At 49.6% G+C, this 20,548-nt stretch overlaps 1 protein-coding gene across 3 annotated transcripts; it reads right to left on the reverse strand.

Moving 5' to 3' along the window:
- Positions 1 to 251: 251 nt before the first annotated feature.
- Positions 252 to 20,343, reverse strand: TBCEL (tubulin folding cofactor E like). Of its 3 annotated transcripts, none has more exons than XM_032133752.1 (8): positions 20,265 to 20,343; positions 16,350 to 16,499; positions 14,002 to 14,141; positions 11,877 to 12,058; positions 10,653 to 10,909; positions 8,952 to 9,078; positions 8,331 to 8,447; positions 252 to 4,281 (listed from the first exon to the last, which is right to left on the reverse strand). In XM_032133752.1, exons 2-8 carry the CDS (start codon positions 16,480 to 16,482, stop codon positions 3,963 to 3,965), a joined length of 1,275 nt encoding a protein of 424 aa, XP_031989643.1. In that variant the 5' UTR covers positions 16,483 to 16,499; positions 20,265 to 20,343; the 3' UTR covers positions 252 to 3,962. The 3 variants fall into 3 exon arrangements, with proteins under 3 accessions (XP_031989643.1, XP_031989644.1, XP_031989645.1); XM_032133753.1 differs by lacking the exon at positions 20,265 to 20,343 and adding an exon at positions 20,178 to 20,228; XM_032133754.1 differs by lacking the exon at positions 20,265 to 20,343 and adding an exon at positions 16,751 to 16,959.
- Positions 20,344 to 20,548: the final 205 nt, after the last annotated feature.

Here is a 20,548-nt window from a genome sequence, read left to right on the forward strand (position 1 = left end):
CAAAGCTCAGGACACTGGGGTTTTTTTGTGTAAAAACTTACATAAGTTTATTGAACTGATCCAAACCAATGACCTATTTTGGCCTGAATTCCACTGCTAAGTCTGCGAGCAAACCAAAGGCAAATCGTGGGAGCGGGACGTGTATCCCCCGTGAGAGAAACCAGGATAAAAAACCAGATGGACTTACAGTTGTTTTTCTTTGAAATTACATATGAATGCAACACTAATAGGGAGCAAGATAGATCTTCATGTTTAAATTATATTTGAACTTTCCAGGAACTGCAGAAAAGCAATCACAGAGGCAAAGGCCCGAGATGGCTGAAGCCCCTCTAACGTTGCTCTGGGGAAGGCGTCTCTCTACTGCCTACAAAAGTGCCACATCCAAACGAGGCAGGCACAGCTGCCAGGAATACAGATTTTAGCCTCTGGGCTGCTTTCAGTGCCTCGTTTGCATTCTCCAATCTTGCACATGCACAGAACCCACAGAATCTCACTGACAAGCGAGGAGGCAGAGCCACCGCGGCGCCTCCGTCAGACCGCAGACCCGAGGAGGCGCGGGCACAGGGAGAGCCCGTCCCCAGCAGCACTTCCTCCGAGTCACCACGGGTCACACCTGCCACTAGCACGCCTGCAGCTCCCAAAAAACAGGGTTACAAATCCCAGCCAGGGAGCAGAGGCCAGCCAGCACCCTGTGCATATCCATAACACCGCTCGTTACGCGATCCGCCCGGAACATCTGGCCAAAACCACGGATATTCAACAGGAACCTACCCAAAACCACAACAGCACAGCGTCTGACTCGGCACACGGAGCTGTGTGACACTTTGGTTTATAGCTGGCACCCAAGTCCTCGTGGAGCAGGTGCTCTGCCCGCTGCACAGGCTGCCCGTGGCAGACTTTTATGCGTGAACTAGCAGGAACAACAAAACAGCTCTCGACAAAAGTAGCCCTCGGACAGAAGGACACCAAAGCCAGGGAAGCTTGCAAATCTGTTTTGTTTTCTCAAGGGGATGTGGCAGACGCAGGCACCTTTAGCTGAAGCAGGTACACACTGGCAATGCCTGGACACGGCCCCTCCCAACACGGCAGCGGTTTAAATCAAACCCCCTGCCACCTCTGCACCCTCACTCAGCACCCAAACTCCCTCTCCCACTCAGAACCTTCTCCTCTCTCCCCAAGACCTGGTCCCCTCTTGGGTGGAGCACACACAAGACCCTTCCTCACCAGGTATCGTGAAGGGAAAGTGATCTGGGGTACTTTGCCACACTGCTGTGTGCCATTTGGTCCCACTTTTCACAGCTGATCAGCTGCACACATAAACTCACTCTGGGTTTTGGGGCTGAGTCCTTCTCCTTGGGAAGCCAACCAAGATTTTTGGGTTCTACCATCCCATGAGTGCTCCACTGCCTGCACACAAGGTGAATGCCTTGAGAAAAACCTTCCCCTGAAGAAGCAGCAGAGTGGTGATTTCACATCCTGACCTGAACAGACCAGAGGAGCAGTTTTGGGTGTCAGCACCAAACCTCCAGCACTTGTTAACCTTCTATGTTCTCTTTTTCCATCTTCCAGTTCCCACCAGGTCTGCCACAAATAAAATCAGGATTTACTGCCAGTTCTGAGCCGGTGACAGCACCGATCCCTCCAATTTTTAGTGGGCAAACAAACTTAAAAGCACATACTTGGATCTTCTTTATCATCCCATTCCACCCTTTAATGGACTTTGTTTATTCCCTTCTCTGAAACGCAGACACTTAATTGTGCTGAGGAAGTTGGTCAAGAGTTACAGCATCTCATTAATAGCAGGTACAATGCCATAAATACACCCACAGAGGCAATTACTGCTCTGGAGAATTAGGTCAGAGATATTTTGCATCCCCACAGGTCGCTTGCCTCGGACTCTGCAGCCACTCCGGCATAACCTACTTATACTGGAGGTCAAGGGCTGAAATAGGCTTCTAATATTAAACAACCATATCTTCATAAAACTTTGCTTTATAACAAAATATCTTATTAACCACAACTTTTCCTACTGGTAGGTATGTATATATCATACAGAAGTGTTGGCTTAAGGGTTCTGCTATCAGGCAGCAAATTATTTTCGCTGCCCAAATGGAAAATACATCTTCAGTAAAGCTCTAGCTTATAAAAGCATCATTTTCTGTTACACTGCCACTGTCTCCCTGCTGTTTAGTTTACAGGTACCACGGATCTATGGAAAATCTATGCTACCTATGGAAAATCTCGCTCCCTTCCCTATTGCTCATCTCAACGGGGCCAAGAAATTGCTATTTTTGGCAGGGGGATGAGGCACAAATTAGTAACTTGTTTTAAATCCTCCCATTTTAACTCTTGCTTTGGATAAGGAACTAATCCCCTTTGAATAATCCCCACATCCTAAACCTGAAGACTATGAGATAATAATACTTCATGCCCTCCCCACTGATCCCACCCCACAATCCACATAAAATGTGAAGAGAAATTACACAACTCCAAGAATACCAAAGGAGCTCGGTGATGCGGGCAAAAGCATCCTGGGAAAGAAAGTGCACGTGGGGATAAAGGGAGCATTTCAAAATGAAGGTCAGGAGTTCATGTGTAACTAGAGCCCTCGCTGCACAGCTCCAAAAACTGGTGTGCAGCTGCTTGTAACCAGGAAATCGGGAAAGTCTTGAACTTGGAGCAGGGAAGACACAGGAAAGCGAAACGAGAGAGAGAAAGGAAGGAGGATTTCACGGAGCAGGCAGGGGCCTCTGCTCTGCAGTAGAAAACAGGGACTACGAGAAGCAGCAGCACACGATGCCTACGAGGGGAGCGTGGGAGAAGCCAAGAGAGAGAGTGAAACCTGCTGAACACCCAAACGTGAGTCCAGCTGCTTTGCTCCTCCACTTCCAGAGGCTGATCCGAGCCAACACATCCTCCGAGTTCGGACCCTACGCAGGGACCCCGGCCAGGGGCCCGCGGGGAAAGTGCTAGGTTTGAACTGGTGCAACAGCAACAAACACAAACTTCAACTTGACTCTTCCTCTCTGCCAGGAGAGGAATTTTAGCCATCCCACTTGCAGCACCCACTGGTACAAGGTGAAGTGCAGGGGGGAGCTCTTCAGCATCAGGATGGACGACGGCCAACGGGGGAAGCAGCTCTTCAACCCCTCGTTGATCTGTTTCTCTGAAAGCCCTTCCAACGCAGCGCTCATCCACCACATCCCAAAATTCACTTTCCAACACACCCTTTATCCCCACAGGCTGCAGACACCATGTGAGATGGGTACAGCAACCAAAACCTCTTTTTTCTGCCCAAAACCAGGTGGATATAGAGCGTGCGCTTTGAAAAGAAAGCTTCTTCCTAGGAAGTTCTTTATCTTTCCCCCATTTTGTGCACTCACAGAAACCAAACCAGCGGGGTGAAGTGGATGCACTAAAGTACCTGAGCTCTGAATCAAGCAGAATACTGATGGAGATCTTTCCTGTGAACTCGAGCACAACAAAAGGTTGAGACAGCACCAAGCTGCAAGAAAATACTACAGCAAGCTCGAGCCACAGTTGGATAGCGAGGCCAAAGGGAGCTCTGGTGGAGCAAAACACCAAAAAATTTAGGAAAAGAAAACAGCAGGTCAAATTCGGCACCGAGCTGTCTCCTCCCTTATGGACCCTGGCATTGTTTAGCTTGAACAACTGACCATTCATGCCAAATCACGAGTATACCGGAGCATCAAAGGAAACATCAAGGTATTGCCCACACTGAAACACATGTCCTGAAGTCAACTGTCACCTCAAGGTCACCTGCAGTGGATGGTGGGCATGGTTCTCAGATCAGGGCACTTCCTCCGGGCTAAGAAATCACCTGCTACAGAAACACAACCAAACCTCAACCAACCAACCAAAATAAAAACCTTGCAAAAACTCCTCAATGCATGTGTGTGGGTGTGTGGGTGTGTGGGGGTGCGTGGGTGTGGGCAAAAAGGCTATTTCATTCTGGGCTCCACGTAAATTTTATCTCCATCCCGGATGCCGTAGGAATGCAGCGCCCGCGAACTGTATTTCATCTCCTCGGGACCAAAAGGAGCTTCCTGGTCCAAGTAGAAGAGCAGCATGTTGCTTGTTGACAGCTGCACCACAGTTTTTAAGTGCTTCTTCAGCTCTGCCACAGTCTGATCGAGGCGGATGGACATCTCCTCCACCTTGTCCTGGAAGTGAACCTCCACCTTGGCGCTGCTCTGAGGCCGCAGATCCACCACTGCCAAGGGCTCCAGCTTCCCGTACTTGGTGACCAGCTCGTGATACCTGGAAAATTCAACAAGGCCAGAGTTATGGTGCAGCCAATGCACATTTCCCAGGTCTCAGTGCTCCTCACATGACACGACATCCACCCTGATTCCAGCTGATGGCCTGAAGCCCCAGAAAGCCCAAGCACTCCAGTCAGTTTGGCCCACAGTCCCCAGGCTGCATCGTGGCACTGACACGAGCTCAGTGTCCCACTAGGGACGAGTATTTTGCTGAGGAAGGTGAAGTTACCACCAGTCTGAGATGTTGAAGCTGACTGGGCTCCAAACAGCTTCCTGACGAAACTGAACAGCACAGTTTGGGCTCCTACAATTTCAGAAATCCCAGCTGTGGCTGCAGTGGGATTTGGAAGAAAGAGAGGATGCTGCACTCACAACTCTATGCCTCCTGCTCCAGTGAGGAGTGCCAGAACCAAGGAGGAGTGCCAGAACTCACGGAGGAGTGCCAGAACCAAGGACACAGCCCTCAGTTTAGATTCCCAGTATGTGTGGCTTCACGACTGATTATCAGACATTCCTGCTGTTTTCCAAAAGGCCATCTAGGTCCCAAATGTTACACTCCTCTGAGCACACGATCACTGAGATCACCAAAGCAAGGTGAGCTGTTGCACAGTTTGAGAGCTGATAACAAACAGGGCACTTCTTGCCAGCTGATCCCTCACACCTGCTCTAAAACAAGATGGGAATTTTCCTAGCAAGAGGCACACACTCCACTGTCACCTTGTCTTTGCAGCCAAGTTCTCTGAGTGTCCTTTGCAAGGTCCCCACTACGGAAAGTCTGTGTCACCCCCGCCCCCTGCTATTGCTGCCATCGGGCCAGGCTGGATCTCCCTGCCTGGCTGGGAAAGAGCAGGAATGGCAGCACAAAACACAATGGGATTGGGATGACAAAGGCTGAGAGCTGCTGAGGACAGGTAACGTTTCAGAGCCCCTGCACAGAAAGCGCTTTGTGTTCCCAATCCCCAGCGGAGCCCAATGCGATCGGCGCGGTGTCCCAGCCCCCGCCGAGCTGCGATGGGATCTGGCAGGCTGGGTGACCCCAGGGAGTCCTGCAGGAATGTTCCTGGAGAACAGCAGCCCCTCTGTCTGCTGGGCACTGAGGTAAGGACCACAAGGCACTAGGGTTTCCCCAGTCCCACGGACACAACCAGAGCGTCCAAAGGCGAGACGGTGCCCTGCTCTCACAGGCACTGCGGTGGTAGATCAGCCCCATTTATCTGGGAAAGCCATTAGTGCTGAGAGAAAACAACACTCTCCCCACATCTAACCCACCTGCAGGCAGAGCAAGTGCCAGCCAACGTGGCACCAGTGGGGAGGGTTTCTCTTTCTCTGGAAGGATTTGCCAGCAGCAACATCCGACGGCAAAGAGGGAGAGAGGAGCCCACCTCTTGCTGCTCCAAATCCTCAGTCCCCTTTGGGACATCCCTTCAATTGTCAGCTCCTCTGCTGCAGACCAGCAACAACTTCTGTACCAGCCACAATTACTGTCATGATTCATGCACGAAGGGTGAACTGGGCTGATGGTGGGGAGAGGATAAAGAGGGGGACAAATTTCAAACAAGCTGAGAGAGAGAACCACTGTGAGAGAGTCGAGATTATCCAAATATGTGCTGTAAATACGTGGAAGGTCAGGCAAGGCTCTCTGAAATTTCCTTGGGTTGAGGAAAGGCAGAACGAGCTTTGCAGCCTGCTCTTTGTATGTGAGCTGCAAAGAAAATGGGGAGTGGGAGTGACTGGCTGCCCTCAAATCAGTCAGGACCAAGGCACACATGGTTCGTTTTGGACCCCAATAACAGGCACCCTGGGGACTTTTCTAATCACCCCTTGCAGCCTGGCAGACGCTGAGGCTGCTGAAGACCTGAGCCTGGCTGAAAGTGTCTGTGATGCTCTGCAGATAAACAGTGGAGCAGACAGGCAGAGGGCTCATTAAAACCCCCCAGACACGAGGACGTCACTCCACAAGACAGCCAATATTGGATTGTACACCCGGCGCTCCCTTTAACCACGACATCCAGAGAGATAAATTGTTCCTTCCACTTCCCTGCCTGCCTGATCCCTTCCAGCTGCAGACAAGCAGAGGGGTTCTGGTGACAGAGCTTATCACAGGCTGCACCTTGGCAGTCTGGAGAGGGGCTGCTCCCACTGGGAAGTTTTCTGTGCTCAGGTTGTGCTCCCTCTGCTCCAGACAGCACTGCAATGCAGATGTCAGACCCCGGCCACAATATGTGTGTCCTGATGAGTTTCTAATTAGAAACCACCTTTGGAGCCACCACACTGGATTTGGGAGCGACGAAGGGGAAGTTTTAGGAACAAACAGACACAAAATCCCCCTGCAAGGAATGCCAGGTCTCCCTTCCAACAAGGGCTGCTGCTTGTGGGTCCAGGAACTCAAACCCAGCACTAGGGACACTCAGCCATCTGCAGCCTCACTAGAAAGGAGTCTGCAGTGGCACCCAACCCCTCCAGGACAGAAAAACCCTCTCTGGTAGCTGCAGAAGTCTCCTGGAAACGCTGCACAGATGAAGGGATTCGGACAAAGAGGCCATTGACCATGAAAAAGGCAGTACCAGTGTTTAAAGGCTAAGAAATCCGAGGGGGAGGTAATTTTTCTAGCATAAAGCTGGCGTGTTGGCCAAAACCAGCCTGGTTTTCTTGAATGGGTGAGATGTCAGTAATCTTTTACGTGAGATCCCAGCTGGAAACTGATCCCAGTGGTCTGTGGTGATGTGTAACACACAGCCTGTTCCCAAAACCCATGTCCTAGGCATCATGAGTGCCTCAAGCTGTACCCCACTGTGTCCTTCCCAGCAATATATGGATCATGGACATTCTGTCACCACCAAACACAAGAAATAGGAAGTGTTATGGAAATTAATCCCTTTTGGGAGCAGCACCATGAGCTCACAGTCCCTGTCCCCCCTTCCTCTCTCCTGCATTCTCTGCCTCTGCTGTTATCCCTTCCAATATTTCCTTCAATTTTTACGCTTCAAGGCCCTCTAAAATTACAAGCCAGGACTTGTCCTCAGAAAAAGGACCAGCTGTCTTGTCTCCCTGACTACATGAGTGCCCTCTGCCTCTGAACTGACCCCAGCATGCCTTTAACAAATATTATAATCACTGACCCTATTAATACTCACATAAAATGCCATGCCCTCATTGCCCATTCCAGCCTTCCCACCCCCTTACTGGATTGGCAAGTCACATATCCAGTGCTTTAGAAAAACAATTTTAGCTGAGAGTTAAGCCAAGGAAAACACTGACCAGATTCCATTTGTACCTCTGTCATCCATACCAGGCCATACCTGTGACCTTCAGTGTGTCCCCACCTCTGACTGTGCCCTCAGAGTCACACACACACTCCCGTCCTACCCCTTTTCTGTAAAATAAGGACAATAAAGCTTTGCTGTCCAAAAGCACATGAGGGTTTTAGGGCAGAGGGCAGGTACAGGCAGTGACCCAGTGCTCCATGATCCCTCCTCAGCCCAGTAGAAGCGGTAAGTGGATGCTGGCACAGAAAAGATACAGACTGAACAGCATCTGTCCGAGTTCATTAGTTTACCAAGATGAACAGATCATTGGATGGACATTTTTGGCAAAGAAAACCCATCAGACTTGTGATTTGTAGGCCTGAAAGTGAGGGGACAGCTTCCCATTGCCAGCCACATTGCACACACCAGATGGTGCAGAGGATTAGCTGCCCTGGCCTGGCAGCAGAGAGCACGATGTGTCCTGGCTTTGGGCACACAGGTGGGTTATGAAGGGAGCCGTGGGAGAGGCCAGGAAACAATGAAGGTCATGAACTGAACAGTCCTGTTGTTTAATGGCACTTGACACAGGCACTTTCAAGATCAAATCTGACTGGGGAGTGACCCTACAAATCATCAGACACCAATAATATAACAACTTCAGCTCAAACAGACGGAGGGAGCCAAGGCCGGAGGAAGGTGAGGGACGGTTTCTTTCATGGAACAGCTGGCACATATTTCCCATCTCCTGTTCAGTCACCACCCTTCTGTCCCTGCTCTCCACTGCAGGACAGAGAATTCCTACCTGAAAGGGACCTCCTCCTCAGGGAACTCCATGTAATAGCGGATGAAGAACCGCTCCGAGTCCTCCCGCTCCCCGTCGGCCACGATGCTGCCGTTGAGCTTGGTGATGGATGGCAACCTGCAGGCACACACCAAGAGCCACAGTCAGCCCAGGAGGGGAGCCCAGACAGGCTCATCAACAAGCCAATCACACCAAAAGTGCCCCAACTTTAACACCATGAGAATTCCTGCCAAGGAAGCTCAGGCCTCGGTCCCTTTGAGAGAGCAGGAAAGTTCCATGTAATGTCTCAAGCACATTCAAAATTAAGCATTTTCATTTCACCACATGTGCACAGGCTTGTGGGAGACTCGCAAAATTCCCTGAGAAGCAGAGCAGTCAGATTTAACATTTCCACTACTGTGACTTTTCCACAAAACAAGCTCAAATCTTGCTGCATTCACACAGAACTTCATCTCCTACCAACCTCTTCCTCTGACGAGCTGCTCCCACCCAACAAATCAAGCTCCAGTCTTTCTGCATTCACACAGAACTTCATCTCCTGTCAGCCTCTTCCTCTGATTACCTGCTCCCACCCCTTCCTTGCCTTGTCATGTGTCTGCTGAGGAGAACAAACCAACAGACCTGGCTATTAGCAGCTTCCTGCGTTCCTCAGTGGTGTAGGACTGCAGCAGAGGAATTCCCAGCAATTTCACTTCCTCGAGTTTGGGGAAAGAATTTAACTTGTCAATGTCTTCCCAGCAATGCAGACCTGCTCAGAAGGAAAGACTTGTGTTAACAAACACAGAAAACACATCATGGATCCAACATAATAAGTCACAGCCAAAGAACATATGTGACAGGAGAGTGTCACTGCTGTTCCTTTGAGAAGTTGGCTTTTTGTTCACGATGTGCTGCTAAAAAAGCTACATTTGCTTACGAGACAGAGGAGCTGAAATTCTCTTGTGCTGTTTCCCAAGTCTGGAAGGATGCTCTCCATGGCTTTTTTATGGAGCACCCAGCCTTTGGCCTCTCTGCTAGGGACTGACCAGCATCCGTGATGTTGTGCCTATTAAGGGATGCTGCCTTCAGAGTGTTAAAGTCACCAGCACTTCTTTCATTCCAGGCATCACTAAGCAGCCATCAAACAGCTTTACCTCACACACATGACCACCTTGGGTCCCACTTCTGCTCACAACCCAACGGTGAAACAGTCCCAGAAGCCATCCAGCCATTTAATGAAAAAGGTTTTAACTCGTTTTCAGCCCCCTCAAGACTTGACATTTGGGATAACAAAGCAAGCAGGGAGGACAAAATAAAGCAAAGCTGAGGATTGAGCACCAGCAGAGCCCTGATTGTGTGGTGAGATCAACACAACTCATCTTCGAGTCTTCACCTGACAGAACTTCAGAGTGCAGCAGCTTTCCCTAAAACCCCCAAAAAGTTTTAACAAGCTCCTTGGGATTCCTGTTTGACTTTCAGCTCCCAAAATATCAAAATGCAACACAGAGCCTGGAGTGCTTAAGCACCTGGCAACGGAACTGCAAAACTACTTACCACAGGAGCACTTGAAAGCTTTCAAATGCAGCTTAACAGGCTTTTCCTCCCCTAGTTAAGCTTTTGTTACAGGGATTCCTTGATGCTTATATTGTAGGGCATGTTAATAAAGTCCCTTCTACCTGCCTGACACTTAAGCAGCACTTGCACAGCATATAAAGCTGTAAAGAACAAAAGCTGCTGGTGCATGAAGCGCTCCTGCAGATGAATTTCTGGTGTATGTGTCATACACAAGCACGTCACAGCCCCCACGAGCTGCCCTGCAGCTCCTTCTCTCCCAGCACAGGGTGCTCTTCCCAATATTCCAACTGCTCATTCTCTCTCTGGAGCGTTGGCTGAAAATTCTCTGGGGCTGGAGTGTAAAAGCAGCTTCCAGCATCACTTGTGAGGTTGTAGTGCCTGAGCACGGCTGACAGCTTCTACTGCTGCTGGGGGATGCTTGATCCACGCTGCATACCTGCACACGCCCCCATTTTACCTGAGATAAAACAGGGAATAAAGGGAAAATGGCATTTTTTCATCCCCTTCACTGCCAGACATTTATTTATCCTTCTCCAGCCAGGAGTACCTGAGGCAGGGATGGGAAACAGAGGGAAACCACCAACATAAAAAACCTTTCCAGCTCATTTTGATTAACTGGTCCACGCTGCTCTGACTCATCTTTTGATAATGACTGACTACCCAGGGCAGCAGGAAAACCCCACAGATGAGCAAGTTCATTTCTTGTCATCTATACAGGAGGAGAGACTGATCAACCAACAAAACCCATCCCTGCTTCCACGCTCTCACCTGACTTGTGCAAGTTGATGGATCTTAGGTTGGGGAAGAGCCTTGCCAGGGAATCTTCTGATTCTTCAATGGTCGTGAGGTTGTTGTTAGCCAGGATGAGTGTGTCCAGTGATGGAAACATAATTCCCAGCTTTCGAATTTCAGTCCAGTCTTGAAGATTATTGTCAGTTATGTGGAGTAGCTTGAGAGACTGACAGCAAACTGGAGAACAAGACACTGTTTCATAGTCGTTAAGGCACAGGAAGAGCTCCTCCAAGCTGCACAGGGCAAGAAGGATCATGTCATCAATTTTATGGGATTTTACCACAACTTTCTGTAACAGCTCTGAAAACCTTGGTGTAGAGAAGACCTTAGAGCACTCCCCATGGAGTGTTTCAACTACATCTCTGCTCCCATCCAATTCAGAGATTAAACAAAACCTTTTAAGTGTTCCCTGAGTCTCTCCCAGTATTGTGTAACAGACTGGTTGGGGCTGTCTTCCACATTTGTGCCACCAACCCAGCAGTGACTGGGAGCTGCTCCCAGTGCTCTCAGCTTAAATTAAAATGGGGTTTTGATACAACACTGACAATGACTTTTTCCCCCACATCACTGCCAAAGATTCCCATTAAAGAAAGAAGAGATCCCATTAAAGAAAGAACAGGTCCCACTAATTTTTCAGGCAACTGAACTTTCCCAACCCCAGAGAAGGGTAGGTTGGCTACACTGGACATTCTGTTGTCACCATCTCTGCTTACAAAGCCACACAAAGAGGGATCTGTCACCAAAATGAAGCCACTGAGGACATCCATGGGAGCAGAATGCCAAGGTGGCCCATGGCCAAACCACAGAAATCAACACCTTTGCAGAGAAAAGCAGGATGAAATATTCCCTGACAAGTGGCCAGACCCTCAGTGTCACATCCCATTTAACAGGTATGCCCTGCACCATTCATTGCACAGTGACTCAGAGGGAAGTGTGACCCTCCTACATTTTTGGGGTCATTATCCATCTCTGGTATTTAGGTCTGGAGGAGGAGAAGCCCTGGGCTTTGCAGCACCACCCAAGTTTGGTTTAAAGACAATGCAAAGCACTCACCTGGCCAGTTCCCAAACTCCCAAAGGAAAAAAATCCCTTTTTCTTTACTGATGTTTGCATCCTCCCAGCCCCACTCATCCCTCACCACAGGATTCCATAACCCAGCCTTGACCTGAGTGCAGCAAACCCCCAGCTTCCCAGGCTTACTCTGGTAACTCCTGCAGGATGGTGTGCACAGTTTCCCAGGAAGCTTTGCTGTTGTTGAGCACAAGTTTGCGGACACCAGCGAAAGACCCAGCGCAACTTCTCTCTAAAACGGACAAACTGAGAGGGTTGGAACTCAGGTTTAGAAACTCCAAGTGGGGGACGTTGGACACAATTTTACTGACCTAAGTGGGAAGGGAAGGAAAAACAAACAGAAAGAAAGAAATGTGTATCAGGCAGTAATCGGAGCTCTGGCATTAACACCCCACCTCCTAAAAGGGGCCCTGTGGAATCAGCACAAAGAAATAATATGGGAAAAACACAGGGATATCTACCTGGAATTCATTCTCCAGCCATTCCTGATCTAGATGGATTGGTTAATTGCTCATTCTCCTCAAGAGTTCATTTAATTACGCTCTAGGAGCAGCTTGATAAGAGAAAGGCAGACCCTTGGGACAGGTCATAAAAACCACCTCAACCCCAAGGCTGAGCAGCAGCACGTTCCAGGAGCCAGATCTCGCTCATGGGCGGCCATGAACACCTCTCCTGCCTCCATGGCCAACACTGAGCCCTTGTCCAGCTTCCCACTGCTCCCCACAGAGCTCAGCCAATCCCTAATTCCCTCCTTGACTGGGAAACTGAGTGGGAAGCACGTTCCAACATCAGTGGAAAATAATTCCGAGTCAGAGAACACCTGGCTGGAGATTTCCACTCTACAGAGCTTTGGGGTGGGCAGAGATGGGGCAGACCATGGCACACAGAGGTCAATAAATGGCCCAGCTGTTGGCAAAGGGTGATTGTCTCCTGCAGAGGTTGAATTCAAGTGTGGCAAACATGAGGTAATGCGTCTGCCTCGCTTCACGCCTCGTCTCAGGTGATGTCATGGTTTGGGTGCTACACCTCAAGAATTAAGCAGGCAAACTGGATGACATCAGTCCAGCAAAAACACAGGATTTAGAAAAAAATGGCTTTTGATGAACGATTGGAAGAAGGGTATTTTTTCAGTATTATATTAAAACAAGGAAAGGAGGCATTAAAGTTCTCCTTAGTGGGTACAAAAAGCTGTTGTATAAGGAGCAGTGATGATGCTCCTCCTGCCTGCTGAGAACAGGGCAGGCAGAAATTGTCTGAAATTGCCGCACAGGAGACTTAAATGACACAGTTTAGCCTATGAGGCTACTAGCTAAGCATGGGAACAGGCTACCCAAGGTTCTGGAATCCCCAGCAGGGGCAGGTTTTAGGAGTGGGGAGATATTCATCTGGTGTGGATGGGCTGTGAAAACTTAATCCGGTCTCAGAGGAAGGGATCAGCGCACACAGAAACCTTTCAGTTCCAGGGCAGCCTAAAGAGACTGAACGCAGAGCGGGGTGTGAAATGTGCAGCTCGTGAGTGACCAGTGAATGACCAGAGCTGAGGTCAGCCCCACTGAGCTGGGACACTGCAAACTCTGCATTCACTCCCTGCTTAAAGACATGAGAATCTGATGGCACAAAACCCCAAGAGATCCTATTTTTTCCACGTATTTCTAACAATAAACACTAATATAAAAGGAGAGCATAATCCAGTGAGGAACTTAATGACACTTGAATGGATTGAGACTGTTTCACTCCTGTTACATTGCATTTATTGAGCATTATTTCATCCAAGCACTTCAAAGGATTTTACAACAGCATTTAGCATTAATTAATGAGGCTGCAGAAATACCCTTTGTGATAAATATTATTAAATCTGTTCTGCAGATAAGGCAACGAATGTGGAGAGGGAATAAATACCTTGCCCACCATCACAGGGACAAAGCTGGGAATCAACTGCCACTCTGTTAAAAATTAAACTGCTCATTAACTTCTTGATGTTAGTAGTGCCAGTTCCAGTGCTTTGCATGATGATATAAAACAAAAATACAGATTTTTCACCCACAGGCCAAGACTGTAAGTCTCAAAGTACATGGAGTGGAGTGCCACACTGGATTAATTTCACCACATGTATTGCTCAGTTGCTGTCGAAGTAAATAAACATCACCTTCAGAGATGAGAAAGAAGCCACAAAAATGAAACCCTCAACAATGCAACATTTGCAGTCAGTAATAGCTGTGAGAGGTACCCAGAAAGGTGCCCATCACCATTTTACCTCGTGCCAGTCTTCCAGCTTGTTGTCAGAGAGGTCGAGCTCAAAGACGTGGGCGCAGAAAGCGGCGATCTCGTTCTCGTCCCCGGCACAGGTGATGCCACAGCTGTTGAGCACCAGCACACTCGGCAGGTTCAGGCGGTCTGGCACAGGGAAAAACAGAAGCTGCCTCTGCTCAGCACTGCCTTGGAGTTACAGAACCCAGCCCCAAGCAGGAATGTTACAGCCAGCAAAAGAAATCTACCAGTAACGCCAGAATTGACACTGATTTCAGGAGCTCAGTTAAATATGGATTTTATGACAGACACCATCATGAAGCCTGGACTGTAAATATGAAGTACCACTCCTATCAGTGCTCTTCAGCTCCTCCACGTATTCCTGTGTATTTCAGGCCTGTCCTTTGTCATTTTTGGCCTGTCTCCTATCAGTTCTTGCCAGAACTTCTGCTCTTCCCCAGGCAGCTGCTGCTGCAGATAGGACACAGGACTAGGGGAGTGTCAGCTGCACAGTCAGACTCCCTTATCCTCTTGCCCTGAGCCCACTTGGGCTTAGAAACAGCCAGGAGGTATTTAAACATTTCTTAGGAGGTATTTAAACATTTCTTAGGAGGTATTTAAACATTTCCTTTCTAAGCTTTCCCTTCCCAAGGTTCAGTGTAGAGCATTCAGCATCCATGCAAAAACTCAGCTCTCTGCTCTGCCTTTCCATTTCTGCTTCGGTTTTGCTCCAGCTCCTTCTCAGGCAGGTAAATGTGCTCAAAGATACAACCAAGGAGTTGGACCTCAATCACAGCGTGCTGTGCTAAGGCTAAAACATGACAAAAAACTGGGGATTTGTAACAGGAAACAATTTCCACACAAGAAATCCATGTTGAGGCAAGGCAAGCCATCAGTCTTACACTCTTTCACATACAACGTGGCTTTCCCACCTCTCTGAAATACTAAAATCCATTAAAATTTAACCACAAGCTTTTTCCTAAATAGGTGGCCCCTTTTCTCCTTAACACTTGACAGCTACAGGACTGAAAAAGGATTCTAGCAGCAAACAACTACCTGGAGTGATCTGAGTTTCCAGGTTTTCTGGCTTGTAAGTGTTCGGCTTCTTTAAAGGATGGTGTGGCACTTTGGGAATTACTCATGGAGTATTTGTAAGTCATGTCTCAGCCACTTTCTAGGACATGGCCTCTTTTCAGCACCCAAACAGCTCAGGTGAGCAGGAGAGAGGTAAATTTACCTGGAGAGGGGGCATTGACTGAACATTCCATCAGGCCAATTTTCTGTTCTTGTTCATTTTGAGAGTGTTTTATCCTCAACTGAACTCAGGCCCTTTGTTCTCCTCTGTCAAACCCAGTTATTGGAAACTTCATCCAGCTAATTTCCACGGCTATTTTCCTCTTTGGGGCTGGTTATGACACAAATTGACCTGATGGATGTTTGGATTACTCCTACAGATTGTGATGGGCAAGATGTGTGACACGAAGAAGAGCTCTGATGGGATCAACGTGAATCTCAGACCCACCCGTACAAACCAAGAATTAAATGCCAACATCAGAGTGTGAGGGAGGACTAAAGGGTGTCACATGGATCTACTTCAGAGGAGATGGTGACACAGATTCTGCAGTCTGGGACGCTCAAGGACATCCACAAGCAGCACAGAGCTTCAGACACGCATCTGGCTAAACTCCCTCGAGACAGCAAGGTCAGGAGCACAGGAGAGGGGAATTCTCCACTAGGTCACAAAGCATTTGGTGCCTCGAGAAGACAAAGTACACTGCAAGTTCATCTGAGGCACTTGTCACAAAAGCAGCCCGGCCAGAGATTCAAAAACTCATCACTCTGCTTGAAATATGTCCCCTCCTGTGTACACTGAGCTCCTGTCCCTGCAGGCATCAAAGCAAGCTGGCACCACTGGCATGGGGACCAACCTCGAATTTAGGTCACTTTTTATGTATTTTTAAAGCCATCTCTGCCAAAATACCTGTTGCTGCAGCCAATAATAAGATAGGATCAGTGGCCTGAAGAAAACAAGCTCCAGGGACTGCTGAACCCTCAAAACCCAGACTGCACAGGGCCTTAGTTCCATCTTCCACTCACAGGGCTGGAACCTGGTGATCTTGAAGGTCCCTTCCAACCCAAATGATTCTATTCTATTCTCTAATTCTGATTCTGTGACACTGCAGAGAAATTTGGTTTTTTACAGCAACCAGTTCAGTCACTTTCCACCTTTGTTAGATTCTAGCCTCCAGTAAAAACCACATTGCGATGGTTCTTTCTCTGGGCAATTCAAGGTGATTCCTCTTTCAGTTGATTCCTCCCAGCACCCCCCAGATGCTCAGAAAGACCAGAATTTACCTTTCATAGGTGAGCCCTGTGGAGTTGCCGGGACGTGCACCCCCATGCCAGGCCCACGACGGTAGGGGAAGTTCTCAGGGCTGTATTTCTCACACAGAACTTGCATGAAACTCCTTCCACTGGGTTGGTCCATGCTCCCTTCTTGGACTTCTGGTTAAAGAAGAGAAAAACAGAGCATATGAGCAGTCAGCAAATAATAATCACTTCTAACAGTGGTGCTTGAGAACACAGGGAAAGAAGGCAGGTGGGTCACGGGTTTTGTTTCTGAGCTCCAGCTTAGTCTAACAGGTCCTATTTCAAATTTGAGATTAAAGTAAAACATTACTTGAAAAGAACCCAGAACCAGAGGGTTTGGTGCTGTACAAACACAGCATTACAGGCCAAGTTCAAGACCTCCTTACCCCACTTACTCCTGCTCTTCCAGGATAACTCCAGGCTGCAAAAGGTGACTTCTGCACTTGCTACTTCTGCCCCTCCCACGAGGACTGAGAGAAAGCCACAGCTATTCTCAAACACATTCCCAGGGCAGCCAGGAGGGGAAGGAGCAAACAGCTGTTTCTGAGTAAGAGATTGCTCCAACAGCTGTTTGCCAACTTCCCTTTTCTGCTGTGTCACCAAACATCTCCTGGCCAGGCCAAAAGGCACCTTCTGCCAATTCCATTCTGCAGCTGCCTAATGTATCTGGGAGATAATAACTGTGCCCTGCATATCTGGGCATGGCCCAGAACAGCACAGGAAGGAGGCCTTGCCTCATCACAGGCTGCTGAGCTGCCTGGAGAGATACTGAGAGTCAGCTGGGAGTGTTTTTGGCACCAGGATCCCTCCATGGCCGGGGTTCTGCCCTGCCCAGGTGGGACTCAGCCTCTCTCTGTGTCCTGTTTTCGTGTGCACACTCTGAAATCAGCACTGATGGTTTTGTAACACAGGAGCAGAGCTTGGCTCATGAATGAAGAGATTGTTGTTTCCAGAGGTCTCCTAGTCCTGCTGCCCATCACGGACACACCATCACAATCCTGAACGTGCAGGAACCAGAGCAGGTTTCCTACAGTGTCCAATTAGTCATGGGGCAGCTTTTTCACTAATTACTGCAAAATTACCTTTTTAAACCTCAGAGTGGGGCCACGTATACGTGGAAAGCCAAGTTGCTAATCCTGAATTAAAATGTCTGCCTGTTTCTTTCTGTTTCTTTCTTTTACAGTTGTTACAGGCAAGGATACAAATCTAGATTTAAAATTCTAAACAAAAGTGATTTTGCTGAGGCTCCCTTTGCTGAGAATCACCTGTTTAACAAGTTCCACATCACTTCTTTGTGACCAGACTACCTAAAACCCACCAACCAAAAGGACTTGAGTACAATAAGCAGCAGTTGACTGCAGTGTGTTACCATTTTTATACTATAAATAAAGTTTAAATGTCACAAATGGGGGCTTATTGGATTGGTCTTAAAAAAACCCCAAAACCCACCATTTTCATCTTTAAACAACTGGGTTAATTCAGAGCTCAAACTTGACTCATGTCACTATCAAGAATCAAAAAATCCTCAAACCAGATTTGATAGGAACAAGGCATTTAATTTTAGACTAAATCACTCCACATGGTACAGGAACAATTTGCACTGACAGCCAAGGTTTAGGCTGAGAGGCCTCGTTCCAGAGTGCTTTGGGAGCCTCACAGACAGACAGGGCTTTCCAAACACACATTCAGACATCCTGGTCCGGAAATTCTGGAACTCTCCTGTACATGTTTGTCCTGCACGTGGCTTTTCCACCAGCTCCATCCCTCTTTATCTGCTGAACAAACATCAGCTGGAAATTCCATAGGAGAAACTCACTTTAGAGGCAAAAAATGGTGTTTCCAGCTATAGTATGAGAGCAATCCAGAACTGAGAAGAAAAATTACTGACATTTACATCCAACAGCTTTGAATCCCCAACATTTTCTTCCTCAAGCTCTACTTTTGCACGCCAGTGCCATTGTGAGATGACAAAAACGTCATGGAGTGGGCAGTCGCCTTTCCCACCTCCCTTCCCATGGGATTGCACGTCCCCTGTAATCATCTGTCAGGCACGTGGCTTCTCGGAATCCCTACAATTGCCTGGGAGCAAGGAGCAGCAGGATGTGCAAAGGGAATGACAGGTTCCAAGGGAATGCTGTCAGCACAAGGGCAGGACAGGGTGGCCTGCAAGGTGCACGTTTCTGAGCGTGTCCTACTGACAGCACGAGGAGCAATTCACGTCCCAGAGTAGCTCTGGGTTTCCTAAATGACAGCACAGAGTGCAAACGAGGCACTTGGGCTTTGAGAAGTATCAACAAACCGCCTTTGTTGTTATGTTCAAGTGCTCTGCTGGCCCCACTGACAAACAACAGAGAATCCCAGAATGGTTTGGGTTGGAAGGGATCTTAAAAAGAATCTCATTCCAACCCCTTGTTCCAACACCTTCCACTATCCCAGGTTGCTCCAAGCCCCATCCAACCTGGCCTGGGATACTTCCAGGGATCCAGGGGCAGCCACAGCTGCTCTGGGCACCCTGTGCCAGGGCCTGCCCACCCTCACAGGGAGGAATTTCTTCCCAATATCCAGTCTAAACCCACTCTCTGACACTTTGAAGCCATTCCCCCTTGTCCTGTCACTCAAAGCCCTTGGAAATAGTCCATCTCCATCTGTCCCTTCAAGGCCACAATGAGGTCACCCCAAACCTTCTCCTCTCCAGGTGAACAATCCCAGCTCTCCCAGCCTTTCCCTGTCACATCAGAGCTGTTCCATCCCTCTGATCACCCTGGTGCCTCCCCTGGACTCTCTCCAACAGCTCCATGTCCTTCCTGTGCTGGGATTCCCAAGCTGGAAGCAGCACTGGGAAGTGTCCGGAAAGAGGAGCACGACCCTGACTTGAGATTCCAGGGAAACCCAGCGTGCTGCTGCAGCTGATGAGTGAAGTGAGAACACTAAAAAGGAGATGGAAAACATTTCCATTCCCTGTGCTGTGAGCCTTCGAGGAGAATAAGAGACCCTTCAGGAGAATGACATCATTAATGACATGCTAATGAAATTCCAGTGCCACTCAAATGCCTTCAGGGCACATCCTGAATAGTCACACACCAAACACATCCTGACATGTTTGTACACATGGAAAATAAAGCGTAAGGAATGGATGAACAGCACAAACATCCGTCTGCAAGGAGCTGGAACATCGTTCTCCCGAGACATGATTCAGGGAAATTACTTTTGAGACGATCTCGAGAGGCAGAGAAGTGAATCACAGAATGGCTTGGGTTGGAAGGGAACCTTGAAGATCATCTAGTTCCAACCCCCCTGCCCTGGGCACGGAAATCCCGCCAGGATTTATCAGGAATTGTACCAGGGCAGGGATCCTGACCCTCGGAGCCACCAGGACAAGCCACCCCAGCAGGTGAAACTCTGTCAAGGCCCCCACCAAACCCAGCACGGCTGCTCGTTCCCACACCACAGCACCGTGCTGAGGAGACCCCAAAGCACACGGCAGATACCTGAATTATCCTTGGCACGCTCCTGGCCCGACCCTGACCCTGTCCCACCGAACCAGCAATTCCCTGCTGGAAATCCCTCTCCGTGCGGAGCCACCCGCTCCCTGTCCGTGCCGCCGGCCCCCGGGGCAGGATGAGCACCCAGCTGCCGCTGACACCTCGGCGTCCGCAGCCCCGAGCCCCCAGAGGCCTCCCCCGCCCCTCCCGCCCCTCACACCACCGGCCGCGCTCCCCTCACACGGCCCCGGGCTGGCCCCGGCTGACAGCGGCCTCCGCGCTCCCGCACCGCGCCGCTCCCGGGGCCGCAGCCGGGGGGTGCCAGGCGTACCCGGGCGGCGGCGGGGGGTGCCAGGGACCCCCGCTGTCCCCTGCCCGCCGCTGGCCGCTGTCCCCGCCCGTCCCCCGCCCCTCTCACCCAGGCCCGGCGGCCGCGTCCCGCATCGACCCGGAAGCAGCTCCAAACATCACGTGACGCCGCGCGCGGTCACGTGGCGGGGCGCTCCCCCGTTGCCGTGGAGACGGCGACGCCGATGACGTCACCGCTGTCACCGGGGGGGTTTTCCTGGGATGCGCCGGGAACAGCGATGGCAGCGCATCAGGGAGGGGATCCTGCCCCTCTGCTCGGCCCCGGGAGTGCTGTGTGGGGCTCCGGGCTCCTCAGCACAGGAGGGACCTGGGGCTCCTGGAGCGGGGCCAGCG

The sequence above is a fragment of the Corvus moneduloides genome, chromosome 25, assembly GCF_009650955.1.
Source record: "Corvus moneduloides isolate bCorMon1 chromosome 25, bCorMon1.pri, whole genome shotgun sequence".
Classification (NCBI taxonomy): domain Eukaryota; kingdom Metazoa; phylum Chordata; class Aves; order Passeriformes; family Corvidae; genus Corvus; species Corvus moneduloides.

Bases quoted from the DNA above. Each gene is read 5' to 3' on its own strand.
- TBCEL (XM_032133752.1), bottom strand. From the start codon at position 16,482: ATGGACCAACCCAGTGGAAGGAGTTTCATGCAAGTTCTGTGTGAGAAA. The intron at 10,910-11,876 runs GTAAGCCTGGGA...TGCCCTGTGCAG, and splicing joins ATCCTGCAGGAGTTACCAGA to CTTGGAGGAGCTCTTCCTGT. The intron at 8,448-8,951 runs GTCTGTTGGTTT...GTGTGCCTGCAG, and splicing joins AGGAAGCTGCTAATAGCCAG to GTTGCCATCCATCACCAAGC.